We start from the raw sequence: 14,339 nt of genomic DNA on the forward strand, positions 1-14,339 counted from the left end.
CTGGCTTCTATATGATTGCTGCAGGTGCCCAGGGCCCGGCACTTTGTTTAATGTTCTGCAGTCATCATTTTGAAATCCGAGCCCCGCAATTTCATTTTGCACCAGGCTCTGTGAGTTATATAGGCGGTTCTGCCAGCAGCACATAATCTGTGTTCAGTGTTGGGTGATTTGCTGTTGCTTTGCAAACTCAAGATCGTGATGTCTGGGGATCTTAAGATCAGAGAGTTTGTAAGCTGAAAGTGACAGATTCCCAGGTCTGGGTATGTTTGGAGCTGGGGACAGGGGCCCAGAGATCCCAGGACCTGGGTGCAAGGATAGGTCCCCTGCCCCCTGCAGGAGCCTCTCCCACTGCCCAGCCATCCGCGCCACCTGTAGGTCTGGGGTGGCTCACCACAGATGGAGCCTTGGTTGGGGCCATCTTCCCGGCCAGATGGGCCTGCATAGCACCCAGCTTCTCCTTCTCCAGCACCAGCTGTGAGGACAGGCACAGAGTGAGGCCTTGACCCGCTCTTTCTCCACTTCTTTGCCCGGGCTGTGGTCTTCCCTGGGAGTGCCCTGCCCCCTTCCTTCCGTCAGGCCAGGCCCCTTCCTGGGTGAGCTTGGCTCCTGGCATGGGGTGGACTGACCATTTACCACCTCCCCACATCACCTGTTGCTCCAGAGATTGCACCACCTCCCTCTGGAGCAGACACTGCGCCCTGCCCTTCTCATCCAGGAGATGGTCTGCCTGGCAGTGCCTGGGTAGGGGGAAGAGTCCACGTGGGTGACCATGGTGGGCCCAGCCTTCTGGCTCAACATTCTGAGGGGAAAGGGCTCAGACTCTGGGAGGAAGGTCTCTTCAGAGTCTCAGCCTCCCTCCCCTCTGTTGACCTCAGTCTCCCTCTCAGACCTGTCATTCCTTCAACGCATGCCACTTTGCATCTACTGTATGGCCAGGGTGCTGGAGATGATGATGGATTGGGTAGTGAGCTGAGAGCGGACCAGGTAAGCGAGAGTGGGAAAGGCATTCCAGATGGAGAGGACAGCCTGTGCAAAGGCCTGGTCGTGAAGACAGGATGCACTGAGTTGCCACTGATAGTTGGGTATGGTTGGAGAAGGGGGTGGGTGTGAGACAGAGAGTGAGGGAAACAGGGTGTGTGTGTGTGTGTGTGTGTGTGTGTGTGTGTGTGTGTGTGAGTGAGTGAGTGATGGGGCTGAGAGGAGGCAGCAACAGCCACTGTGAGGATCTGGGACTTTGGGGATCAATAAAATCAGGCTGGTGTGTTGGCAGGGCAAAGCAGGTAGGAGTGTGGATTCTGGAGCCTGGCTGTCGCTCAGAGGCTGGGTGATCTTGATCAAGACACTTAACCACTCTGGCCTCAGTTTCTTTGTCTGTAAAATGGGGGCAATCATAGCACACACCTCTATTGCGATGCCCCATTATACAGATGAGGAAGCTGAGGCTCAAAGAAACTTGCCCGAGATCAGAGTCCATGAGTGATGGAGTCAGGCTCTGAACCCACAGTCTCAGCTTTTGCCTCTTTCATCTTACCCCCTATCAGGATGAGGCCTGAGCTGAAACCTGCACCCCCAGACCTCCTCCCACAAACTGTCCCCCACCCCCGAACCAGAATGGGCCTGGCTCACTCACTTGAGGAAGTCCTCTGGCTCCTTGAAGACCTTCTCACATCCGGGCCACTTGCAGACACCATTTGCCAGCAGTGAGTAGGAGCCCTGGGGCACAGTCGAAAGGGTGCTGGGGGGACAAAGAGTGTCAGGGGCAGGGGTGGCAGGGCAGGGAGCCTTCCCAGCCCTGTGCACTGACCTGTCTTTCCTAGGCATGCCGGGGCTTGGGAAGGTGCAGAGCAGTGCTGGCTCCCTGGACACCCACTCCAGGCTCGCCACGTTGATCCCTGCAGGGGGGACAGGGCACCTCTGGGCGCCAGGCTCTGAAGCTTGGCCCCAACCGGGCCTCTCGTTTTGAGCTTCCGACCCCCCCCCCCGGGTTTAGCAGGCCCAGACTCCCAGGGGGCTCTGTGGTCCCTAACCTCCGAAGCTTCTGTAGAGCAGCTCAAAGACTGTGCTGACATTTCGACTAACTTTACAAAAGATCTGTGGTTCTGGGATTTTGACATTCTGCGTCTTTAAGATTCTGACATTTTTGAGAGGTTGGAGTTTCCAAGATGATAAGACCTGACCTCTCTGGCCCCCCGAGGGCCATGATTCGGCAGCCCACACTGCTTTAGTTCAAGGATTGCGGGCTCTGGGGTTCTGTGGAGCTGCGGGGTACAGTGTTACCAGGTGGCAGGCCAGGCCGGGCCTTGAGAGAGAAGAGCCCTGTAGCAGCAGTGGGTGGCGGGAGGCTGATCATGGCTGGGCTGTCCAGTGGGCGCACCTGCAGCACAGGAGTCCGGGCATGGGTGTCCACTGTTGAGAGCTAGGGGCACATGAGGGCTGTGGTTCAGCCTGGTCCCCTCCCCAGTTCTCCCGCCTGCTCCACCCGCCCTACCCGTGCTGAGCTGGTACCTGGTGCACGAAGTGTGGCCTGTCCTGGAGGAGCGCCTGCAAGTGGGGCGAGGGACCCAGCCGAGCTCCGGAGGGTGCCACCATGACAAGGGGTACTGTGGGCATCTGGGGGAAGGCAGGTGGGTGACATGCTATCCTTATGCTCGTTCTACATGTCTAATCCCTATACTCCTCACTGCAACCCTGCCTATTAGGTACTATGACCATCCCCATTTTCCGTATGTGGAAACTGAGGCTCAGGGAGACTGGGTGACTGTTTCAAGGTCAAGCCAGCTAGTAAGTTTCGGAGCTGCCTTCCATCCTGTCACCTCACCTCCGTGGGCCCCCAGCCCTCTGTCACATGGGGGTGGAGACACACAAGGCTATGCCTGTGGGACGATGATGGGGTCTCCTCTCTTGAGATACGGGTTGGGAGGTCGGTGAGAGCCTCGAATCTCTGAGACCTGCTATGTGGGGACTTTCTTGGCCCTGTGACATCTGCATAAGTCACAGACTTGCCTGGGACCCGGAAAACCACTTCCTGTGCCCCGGCTGGGCCCCCCCGCCCAGTGCCACAGTAAAGGTCGGCACCTGTAGGCCCAGGTGCCCCACCCTGCCTGCCCCATTCTGGACCCTAGGCCTTACCTGCAGCTGCGATGGTGGCATGGGGTTCAAGGAGGAAGAGGAGGTGTGGGCCCCACTTCGGAGATCCCGGCCTTGGAAAGTTGTCCCAGGGCTCTTGGTGCCCAGCTGGTCTGAGGCCTTGGATGCAGCCCTCCAGCTGGGCGAGGCTCCTGGGGATGGGCCGAGTACCAAGGAAGGGGCCAAGGGCTTGGCTGGCCTGGGGTTGGGCATTGGGTCCTTATCCAAGGGCAGGCTGCAGGGACACAAGAAGAAGGAGTTACATATGTGCTGGGCTGTGCATGTATGAAATACTCAACTGTTTGAACCATATGGACACCCCCTCTGGTCAGAGCAGGCATTGGCCAGGGACCGTCCCAAAGGGACCCCAGCTCTGGTCACATGTGTGTGCATGTGCATGCACATACTTGCTGTCAGGGACACAGGTGTGCCTACTATGTTTCCAAGCACACCCCCCCTGCAGACATACATAGACCGAGTACACAGCCTGCCTGCACACACTGGCACAACCCTGCTGGGGAATTCAGGCTGGTTTTTGGGGCTTCAGTCAGGGTAGATCTCAGCATTTGAGTGGTGGACTTGAAGCCTCTGCCCTCCCGTCCTCCCGCAACTGGGTACAAGCCACACAACCTTTGCTGACCCTGCTAGGACTGGGTTCTGATTTTCTCCTGGGAGCATTGTTACCCCAGTGACTCAGGCATATCTGGGAGTAAAAGGGGGGCATGGACTCAAAAGATCCCTCTGGCTGCTATAAAAGGGGGATGCTCTAGGGAGGTGAGGGCAGAAGTAGGGGGAATAGTGAGGAGGCTACTACAATAGTCCAGCCAAGCAACAGTCCAGACCAGGCTGATGGCAGTGGAGATGGCGAGAGGTGGGTGGATTCTGAGTTATGTTTTGAAGGTGGAGTCAGGAGAACTGGATGGCAGCTTGGATGTGGGAGGTGAGAGAGGGAGGGTCATGGTGACTTATGGGTGTTAGCTGGGCAGCTGGAAGGACAGAACTGACATGACCTGAGATTGGGGAGACATGGGGGACAGGGTCGGGGGTCCTGATCCAGGTGTGGAGGGACATGGAAAGTCTGGCATTAAATGTGCAAGAGGCAAGGTGGGGTAGGAGCTGAGTGAAGAAGTCTGGAGCTTAGATGAGCATCTCTGAGATCATCTCCATGCTCCCACCCTGCACAGAGCTGGCAGGGCAGGTACCAGAGAGGAGGAAATACAGATTCTCTTGAGCCAGGGGCTGGTATGAGCTCCTTGACTTGGCTCCCACCTGAGTTTACCGGAATCTCTGCTTTGCAGGCCTGCCTCCCAGCCATTTCTCATGCTATTCGATCTACCCGGAATGCTTCCTCCTCTTCCTGTACACAAGCCCTGTTCAGAAAGTCCTCCTAAATGGCTCCAGAACCTTACACTCTTACACTCCAGAACCTAACACACAGTTAGGGCCTTGGTTTCTCAGATTCATGTAATCCCAGTCTGAGAGGAAGCCAGAACTGAAGGGACTGCCAAGTCCAACTTCCATTCTATGGAAGTGGCTAACCAGGTACAGTGTCCCACAGCCCCATGGTGACTTGAGAACTTTACTTCTTTCTCCAGAAAGTATGTGCATGTGCGTGCGTGTGTGTGTGTGTGTGTGTGTTCATGTCCCAATCTCACCCCACAGCACTGGGATGGGCACAGAGCTGCTGAGAGCAGACCTGGGGAGTAAAAGGGAGGGTTCTGAGGGGGCAGTAGCTCTTTTTCCTTTGCTGTCAACTCACAGGGGGTGTCAGAACAATGGTGCTGAAGGAAGTAGGGGTAAGAATCCAGGTATTTAAACCCCTAGTCTTTCAGGGGCTTAGGACATTACTGCCTGAGAATTAAGAGCCTGGGTCTATGGAGGCGCAGAACAAGGGCCAGAGGGTGTCAAAGACCCTGAAGATATGAGTGAATGAATGAGTGGATGAAGGCAGGCAGAGATCACGGTAAGGCTTGAACAAGCCAAGGGACATCAGGCTGCCAGCAAACCATCCAAAGCTATGAAAGACACCTGAACAGATACTCATACCCCTGCGAGGAACCACCCCTGCCGACACCTTGATCTCGGACTTCAGCCTCCAGAACTGTGTGACAAACCATTTCTATTGTGTAAGCCACCTAGTTTGTGGTAGTTTTTCACAGAAGACCTGAGCAAATCAATACCAATTTTGGTGGATGTATGAATGTTTCCCAACGCTCTGGCCTGGTCCACAAGGCTAGCTTGTGGTCGGTTCTCCAGTTGCCTGGACCCTTGGCCAGAGCATATAAGAAGCCACTTCCCCAGATACATCTGGAACCACCTGAGTCAGGGCAGCATAGTTACATTCTCAGAAAGGGGCCGTGGATATGGTCTGTCTGGTGGTGGGGCACCTGGAGGACCAGACTGGGCAGCTGGCTTCCTGCACTGTCTGTTGGGGCGTCCCTTTCTGACTATTTCTCAGAAGCCACATGGAGGATGTTTCTGGGACACAGATTGTATTTTCGTATCGGGGTCTGCATCTGAGCCCTACTGTCACAGCCCCCGACTTCCCCAGATATTTCTGCCATTGACGTCATGGCGGCCGGATGCACTGGGCTTCATCAGTACCAAGGAGGAAAAGAAGGGGGCAGGTACCCCACCCCACGGGTTTCATTCCGAGAATTGGCCATCCCGTCCTGCAGCTGGTTTGGCCCAGGTGGGGTGATGTGGGTGCTGGCGGATGTGGTGAGTGACGTCCATCTGGCCACCATGACGAACCCTGGGCCCTGTAGACCTGGCCCTTCTTGGACCATGGAGAGGCCCAAGGTTTGACGCTTGGAGAGCGCCATGCAGACCCCACAGAGACTGGGGCCCTCGGAGTCTTCAAATGGTACTATGCCAGAAACTTAGACTCATAGAACATTATTTCTTAGATTTAAAGGATCCCAGAATCTCAAACCCACAGACTCTGTGGGGTCCATGGGCTCAACTTCTCAGTATGTGAAGGCCAATGTCCCTGGTTCCCAAATTCACTGGAACTTCCTGAAGTTCACAGTGCCTCCTGCCTACCAGGCCTGGAATTGCAGCAAGCCTTCCTTCAGCCTCCCTCCTAAATTCTGGGAAAGCAGGAAGGTAAGAATCATCCTCTGCTTCCCCTAGCCTGGAACCAGGCTCTGACAGTAACCAGCTGTAACTCTCCTCAGGCTCATATGTAAATTGAGACAATAATAGTACCCATCTTCCAAAGTTAATGTGTACTAAATGCTTAATGAAATGTCAGTGATCAGTAGATGGACCCGGGAAGGGTCTGTCTTCCTGTCCATTCTAGGACAAAGCTCCCAGACTCAGCCACTTTGCCAGAGATGGGGAGGGAAGGAAGGGGATATTGAGGCCAGCACATCTTTGGCTAGGACCTCATTATTGGAGCAGGAAAGGCCTTGGTCTTTGCCAGTAGAGAGTGTGCCATCAGGCTCTCTGGAGAGGCCCCGGGAGAGAGTCCCAGGGACCAGTGCCAACTCTGGGGACATGGCTGAGCCCTGTCCACAGTCAGACTCACAAACAGACTGACTGATGTCCCTCTAGCATCACCACCCTCTGGCCATGAGGCTTCCTGACTCATGGGGCCCTGGGACCCCACCCAGCCTAGCTCTTGTGAGGCTGGCCCCACACTGTGACCCTGAGGGTCACTCATGAGAGGGCTGAAGGTAGAACGGCAGCAGATGGGAGGCAGCCCAGGGTCCCCCTGTACCTGTGATGGGTGTTGAGGAGTAGTCTGAGGCCCACGGTTGGGCAGAGAGACAGAGCCAGGGCCCCTCTGAGTGTCTCGGGATCTGAGCTCGGGTCTCAGCTCTGCCACTGTGTCTCTGCGAGGGCTTCATGGAGTCCTCCTGCCCATCTCCTGGCCTCAATCTGCCCCCTCTGTATGCTGGGACGGGGAGGGGTGTAGAGTGGATGAGGGCCAGGGGCCTTGTGCTCGGTGTCTGAGTGAGCGACTAGGTGTCTGCAGGCCTTTGATTCGATAACTGCCCTTCTATACAGGGGAATGGCTGGAGACAGGGATACAGAGAGACAAAGAGAGACAGAAACAGACATAGGCAAATTAAGAGACCCAGAGGACAAGAGCTACAGAGAGAGATGGGAGAGACATGGGGTGGGACAGAGAGAGACACTTGGAGAGAGAAACAAAGAGAATGAGAGAGATAATGAGAGAGGAGAGACAGTGAGGACGAGCAAGGAACCCACAGGAGCAGAACGTCAAAGACAGAGAACAAGATAGACAGAAACAATACAAGGAAATGGGGAGAGACAAAGAGACAGATAAGAGAGACAGAAAGAGACAGAGAAAGAGAGAGGGAAACGGAGAGAGAGAAAGAGATGCTCCAAGTAAGAACAGTTGTTGGTCTCTGGCTGGAGGAACTGATCCTTTTTTATTCCACAATAACAAAGGAATAACAAAGGGCAAGGTGCCAGGGCTTTCAGTGGGTGCTACATTGGAGCGAAGAGCAACAATCACAAAATGCTGTGGCCCTGGCACCAGAAGAGACACTGAGGAATAGAACAGAAGGGGAAAAGCTCAAATACAGACCAACGTTTACAGAGAATGGAGTTGTGATGAATGTGGCATGTGGCATTTCAAACCAGGAGACATTGAAAGAGACTGTTTAACAAATGTTTCTGGAATAATTAAGGGGACAATAAAGTTAATGACTGACCAGTTCATTTTCCCACCACCCCCCCCCCCCGCCCAGTGTGAAATGTTACCCTCATCATATACCCTAAAATAAATTCCAGATCTATTAAAGGGATAAATAATAATATCTTATATTGATCTTGGGTTTACTGTATGCCAGGCCCTATGCTAAACATTTAAGAAGGTTGAGAGATTTAATCCCTGTAACCACCCTTTGAGGTTGGTACTATTATAACCATCACAGTACCTATGAGGAAATGGAGGTATAGAGAGGTTAGATGCCTGGCTAAAAATCACACAGATTGACTGGGCTGAGGTTGGGTTTGTCCCAGACAGTCTGGCTCCAATACCCACACTCTTAACCTCTAAAGTAAATGGAAAAAATGAAGCCATAAAAGAGAATAGAAGCCAACACAGGTGAACATTTATCTCATTTTCAAGTGGGAAAGGGCTTTCTAAGCATAAAACCAGAGACAGTAACCACAGAAGAAAAGACTAACCTCGTCGACAATATAAAAACATCATAAGCATCACAAAACAGCAGAAATAGAAAAACAACTTCAGCAAATGATGAATTGAGAGAGAATATTTGCTGTATATGTATGACTGAGGGAAGGTTAATATCCTTTTATATAAAGAGCTGTGACACATCAATAAATTAAAATAATGAACACCCTATTAGGACTAAGGACATGACCAGACAACTGGGGGGAGAAAAGCACGAATGGTCAACAAACAGTATAAATTATCAAAAGGTGCAAATTTCAACAACATGGTAATATTTTTCTTACCTGTTATGTTGAGAAAGGACTAAAAAAACAATAATACCCACCCATGGTTAGCTCAAGTAGAGGGAACATAAAACAGGACAACCTTTTGGGAGAACAACTTGTAGAAAGGGTCAGAAACCTTAAAAATTCACAAACCCTTTGCCCTAGCCACTCGACTTGTAGGAATCCAAGGGATTAATCAGGGATGATTATGGGAAAAAACTAGAAACAACCCAAATGTCCAAAAATCAGCACTTGGTCAAACCAGCCGTGGTTCACACCAATGTGAGGATAGTCTGGACAGTTATAATAGATCATTTTATGTTGAAACATTTTTCAGTGACCTACAAAAATGTTATTCATTGAATGAAGCAGAAACAAAATCAATAGATAGCCAGATAGCATGATTCTAATTTGATTGAAAAAAATACTAACAGTTAACACTCAGTGAGCACTTGCTAAGCCTGCAGAGACGAGGTCACACTGACCCTGAATGATCTGCTCTGTTACTGGACATGGATCCTGGCCATACACATACATGCATGCACATGCACACACCTGGCCACACACACACACACCAGGTCCTAAGGGTATGACCCCGCAGCTAAATCATGGTTGACAATGGTGTGAAGTGCCCCCCAGGAGGCTCTTATCATGCGGTGCAAGCACAAGTTCATGTTAAGGGCTCAGCCCAACCCAACTCCTCTTTTGATCAGGGCAAACAGAATTGAAGCTCATTCTTGTAAAATGTAAATGTTCTTCTCAACGTTACTTAACACACTGTTATTAACCGCTAACTGTACAAAGTTCTGTGCTAGACGTTGGGGTGCGGGGAGGCAGGCAGGGAGAAAGCAAGACGAGTGAATAGGAAAGGCGGTGGGAGAGACGGAGGAAAGGAGACAGACGGAGTGTGGTCGGTCAAGATGGAGGAGACAGCAACAGGGGAGATGGTCAGAGCCAGAGAAAGACAGAGGGATGGAGACTGTGCATTCCAGGAAAGACAGAAAAAGAGTGGGGCAGAGAAACATGAAAAGAATGAGACAGAGAGGGATGGGAGGTATCAAGAGAGAAGAGCCAAAGAGATGCCGCAGACGTAGTTGAAATTTCCAGTTTTACCTGGATAGTATTTCAAGTTGTTCAAAGCTCTGCAATTCATAAAAACTGGCAGTTGATATATTTAAAACATCTTACCCATCCACACATTGAGCCATTTATCTTTGCCTCTGCCTCAGCACTGATTAAGTGCTTGATCTATCAGTCTTCTGGCGTTTGTTATTACTATCATTACTGTAAATAATACCTTACCTGATCAGGACCACAGGAGCTGTGTGCGTCTTGACAGTCCCCAAGGGCCACCAATCCCCTCAGTGCCTACCTCACTGTCGTCTCTTCCGTTGTACCCACATCTGGTGGGGGAGAGTGGGGACACTCACCTTGGTGAACTGGACTGACAGAAAAGGATCAGCTTGGCTTGTGGGAAACTGTCACATATCAAAACAACTTTGCTTTTATACCGAGAAGAAAAACCACGGTGTGGAAGCCACAGACCTCTCTCTTCTAATAATCCAATTTTTTTTCGATGAGTGTGTACGCTGATAATCACGGGGTGGGGGGGGGGTTCTCATAGTTTTTTTTTTTTTCTCTCTCTCTCTCTCACTCGCTTGCTCTGTTTCTTCTCTTCTTGATTATGAGACTTAAACGGAAATTTTGAAATTTTGGGTTTTTTCTTTGCCCTTTACGAGTCATCTGAAAATATGATTTCTTCCCCTCACTACAGAGGTGAGAGGTATCAATGAGATAACAAGGCTCATGAGAAACCACAGTTTTTAAAACAATTGTGTAGAGTTAGAAAAAAAGGGAAAATAACTCAAATAAATCACAGGGGCTTCTCAGGTAAGTAGAGGTGCTACTCCGTGAGTGAAGGGATATGTGAGGGTCTCCGAGGAAAGGGAGAGATGAACTACAGGCTATGCGTGGATGGGAAATGCCAGGGAAAGAAATGAAATAGGGTTGTATTTCCAGAGGCCTTGCTCTGGTCCAGGCCTGTTTACCCTTAAGTGGAATTGACATGGTCATCACGCTCTTACTGCCCAAGGATGGGGAGCTCTGGACGTTCTTGCAACCCATCTTCTTACTGAGGGTGAGGGGCATGGAAGTTAATTCACAGAGAAAAAATGCAGGGAGTCCCTCCCTACCCCCTCACAATTCACAGAATCCAAGAGTCTGGGAACCACTGGCTCCCAGAATCCACTGAACATCGCTGAATGAGGAAAGGGAGAAAAGTCTTGCTTCATTATATCTTAAGGCCTGAGAACTCTGACCCAGAGGCTACACTACCAGGAAGGTCCCAACCAGGCCCCAGTATTAACATATCCATCCTCGTAAAGCCTGGAGAGGCCCGTTGGGACCCCAAACTTCTCATGGTCAGGTACATCATGTTCTGATGCTTCTGAGGCCCTCAGCCTTTGTAATTTTCTACTCTGACAAATCCCTGTTTCTAAGGATTTAGGATTCCAAATATCCACCATCATCCCCATAGCTGACAGGTATCTCAGATTTTCCATGTGCCAGGCACAGCACCGAACACTTCTCACAACAGATCATGTTCAATCCTCACCACAGCCCTCGGAGATCCATCTGTCATCACAGCCGTTATACACATCAGGAAAATGGAGACATGAGGTAGTCCGGCAATGTGCCTGGGATCACAGAGCTGGTGAATAGGGGCCCTGTGTCCCATTGGTGGTGGAGTTTGAAACCCCCATGTTTCTTTGAGCACAATGGTCTCACGTTTTAAACTCTAGGCTGCAATGACAGGGAAGTTCTGAGATTTGGAGATTCTTCAGGGGGCTTGAAGGTTTCGGGTTGTCCAAGACTTGGTGGCTGCATTTCCTCACCTCAGTGAGCATTTCTTCCAATCAATGGTCAACAGGTGTGCGCAGTCCCCAGGGGCTTCTCCAGATAAGCCATGGCTGAGACTCTCTGCCCCTGGCACTCCAGTGCTCTGCAGAGCCTAGGGTTCTGCCATCCAACGTCTACTCCAACCCGTCTGCAAGACTGGCTTCAGGCCTGGGGAACAGAAATTGGGAAGAGCTTATTCACATGGTATAAACCTCCTGTCCAAGACCCACCCCTTCACTTTTTTTTCTCCCCATCACCTCCAAAGTTGTCAAAAGGAGGAGAGCCTCTTTCCTCCACTCAGACTTACCTTTCTGGAAAAGTGCAGAGGGGCCTGGTGGCCTGGCTTTGTAAAGACAAGAAAAAAAAAAGTGAATAGAGAAAAAAGATCTAAAAAAAAAAAAAAAAAAACCAGCCAACAACAACAATAAAGAAAAAAAAAACCCAACTCTCCCTACCATTAGTTCAAAACAATTTCACTGGTTGAGGCGCTTGAGGTGGTAGGACATGTCTGAGACCCAAAGATGGCCCATGTGTGCCGAGCAGCCAGGGGACTCACCAAGTGGGGTAATGTCTCAGGCTGGAGGCCTTTAGGGATTCGGCATACAGCAAGAGCTTTAAAAGATGTGGCATGTGGTTAAGAGCAAGAGATGGGGTGAGGAACATGCTTGTCAGGAAGGAGTCTGACTTTACGGATGTCCCCTTGCTCCTTGTGGACTTGAGGGGTCTGAACTATATAACTATAAACAAGGTCAGTTCTAGAAGCTGAGGCCCCATTCCCTGCTCCAGGACCTGTTCCCTCCTGAGAGAGGGGGCTCTTTTTTCCCTTTCAGAGTCCAAGGTGTGGGTTGCATCCTCCCCACAGGGCCCCTACCCATCCTCTCACTCTGTGAGAGAAGCACCAGAAAAGGAGGGAGAAGGCTGAGTGAGAGGTGGCTGCTGCTGTGGGGGCCAGGACTCGTGCACAGCGAGGACCAAGGGGTCAAGTGGGTAGAGGCTGGGGTCACCACCTCTCTGCACTGGACTACATCCTCTCGCAGGGGAGGCTTCTGTGGGAGAGGGGACAGGATTAAATAGAGAGGTTGGCAAAAGTCCGCAGAGAAGTGGACCTTTGACAAAGATTTGAAGGAGGTGAGGGGGGAGTCATGTAGATGATATCTGAGCAATTCGAGAGGAAATAGCCAGTGCTAAGATCCTGATATGGGAGTGTGCCGGATCTGCTCAAAATATACCAAGGAGGTCCGTGTGGTTAGAGTGGTGCAAGTGAGAGAAAGAGGGGTGGGAGGTGAGGTAAGAGACGGCACGGGGGGAAGGGGCATTGAACCATACAGGACCTTATAGCCCATGGTAAGGACCTTGGCTTTTACTGAGTGAGTAGGAGGCCATGGGAGGGTTGTGAGCAGGGGAGAGATGTGAACTGTCATAGGATTTAACAGGATCCCTTTGATTGCTGAGTGTAGAATGGACTGTAGGAGTGAGGGTGGAAGCAGAGGCATCAGTGAGAGGAAGGCTACTGCAGCAATCCACTTGACTGATAATGGTGCTGGCAGTGGAGGGAGTGGGAGAGGGCATATTTGGGAAATATAGCAAATGGAGAGCTGACAGGATTTGTTGAAGGATGACAGTCTTAGGCCAGACCAGGACACAGACAAAGGAGTTCCTGGACTACTTAACATCTTGAAATTTTATGTGAGAAAAAAAAATTCTATCTTGTTTAAGCCCATATTATTTTGTGTGGGTTTCCCTGTTATTTGCAACTAAACATATTAGTTCCTGGCCCATGACCCTATCCTGGACACAGACCTGAGGAGGGGAGCCAGCTGGGAGAACTGCCTTTCTCCTAGGGATGCTGTGAATCAGAACCTTCCATACAGTGGGTGTTCAGAAAATCCTCCCAGGATGGAGGGAGAATGTATGAATGGTCATGTTCAGTGGACACAAGCTATAATTCCGTTCCCACAGGAGGCAGGGTCTCAAAGAAAGAGTGGAAGGGGAGTGAGAGGAGTTCATTAGACGACCAAGAAGGAGCAGTACTCTTGGAGGAGGGAACAGTAGGAGTAGAGACCCAGGACAGAAAGAAGTGAGGGGAGGCCACTGTGGGGTGTGGAGTTTGAGTCAGGCAAGAAAGACAGGGCTCTGATTTGTGATTACATTAGTCAGTGTCTGCCAACATGCCCAACCAACTCCTGGATGCATACAGTCATCACTGTATTTCTGTGTTTCTGAGCTGGAGTTAGAAAAAGCTAATCTTCTCCACAAAGCTCTGACTCTCATTTGGCCATTCACTCAAGAATGATGCCAAGTCTGGAGAATACTGAAGATGATAATCAGGGGCATTAGTGGCTAGTGTTACCACTCAAGAAAAGGCTTGGATCTGGGTTGGGCAGGCCCAGTAACTGCGACAGGAGAGGTCCGTTTTGCCTTCTTAGGTTTCACATGAGGATACAATCTAGGTCTTCAGGGGCTCTGGGCATTCACACTCCTGGGGCAACACGGAGTCACAGAGGATTAAGGAGAATGTATATTCATCCATCAGAGGTGTACTCTTCCTAAGGGCTGCCTACATTCTACAGATCAGTGGCCTGATCACCCTACAGCTCAGGCGGCCTATGCACTGTCCTCTTCTCTGGCCTCCTTACTGGCTGTTCATCTCCTTCACAACACCTAAAACATCCCAGTTGGTTCTGCTGTTTGCAGTCCCGCCTCCGGGTCCTTCTACACCTTCTGGCTTCGGCATTGGTTCATCACATTCTAGCACTGCCCTTTGCGGTCTCAACTGCTTTCACTCTGGCTCCCCCATTGGCTACCCGGCAGCTCTTCCTTGCTACTTCATCGCCCACCCCATTGGCTCTTCCCCTCCCCTCCCCGCTGAGGCTGCT

The 14,339-nt window shown here is 51.1% G+C and overlaps 1 protein-coding gene across 1 annotated transcript in view; it reads right to left on the reverse strand.

Annotated features, from left to right (window-relative positions):
* FOXP3 (forkhead box P3) overlaps positions 1-14,339 on the reverse strand; it is a 19,464-nt gene that overhangs the window by 3,797 nt on the left and 1,328 nt on the right. Inside the window, exons 2-9 of the mRNA XM_065915618.1 lie at positions 11,180-11,631; positions 3,130-3,361; positions 2,506-2,610; positions 2,278-2,416; positions 1,805-1,892; positions 1,631-1,735; positions 650-737; positions 392-472 (exon numbers count right to left, since the gene is read on the reverse strand). Of these exons, the coding sequence (XP_065771690.1) occupies positions 392-472; positions 650-737; positions 1,631-1,735; positions 1,805-1,892; positions 2,278-2,416; positions 2,506-2,610; positions 3,130-3,361; positions 11,180-11,199 (858 nt within the window). The 5' untranslated portion in view covers positions 11,200-11,631. The remainder of the gene's footprint in view (positions 1-391; positions 473-649; positions 738-1,630; positions 1,736-1,804; positions 1,893-2,277; positions 2,417-2,505; positions 2,611-3,129; positions 3,362-11,179; positions 11,632-14,339) is intronic.

The sequence above is a fragment of the Muntiacus reevesi genome, chromosome X (genome assembly GCF_963930625.1).
Source record: "Muntiacus reevesi chromosome X, mMunRee1.1, whole genome shotgun sequence".
Classification (NCBI taxonomy): Eukaryota; Metazoa; Chordata; class Mammalia; order Artiodactyla; family Cervidae; genus Muntiacus; species Muntiacus reevesi.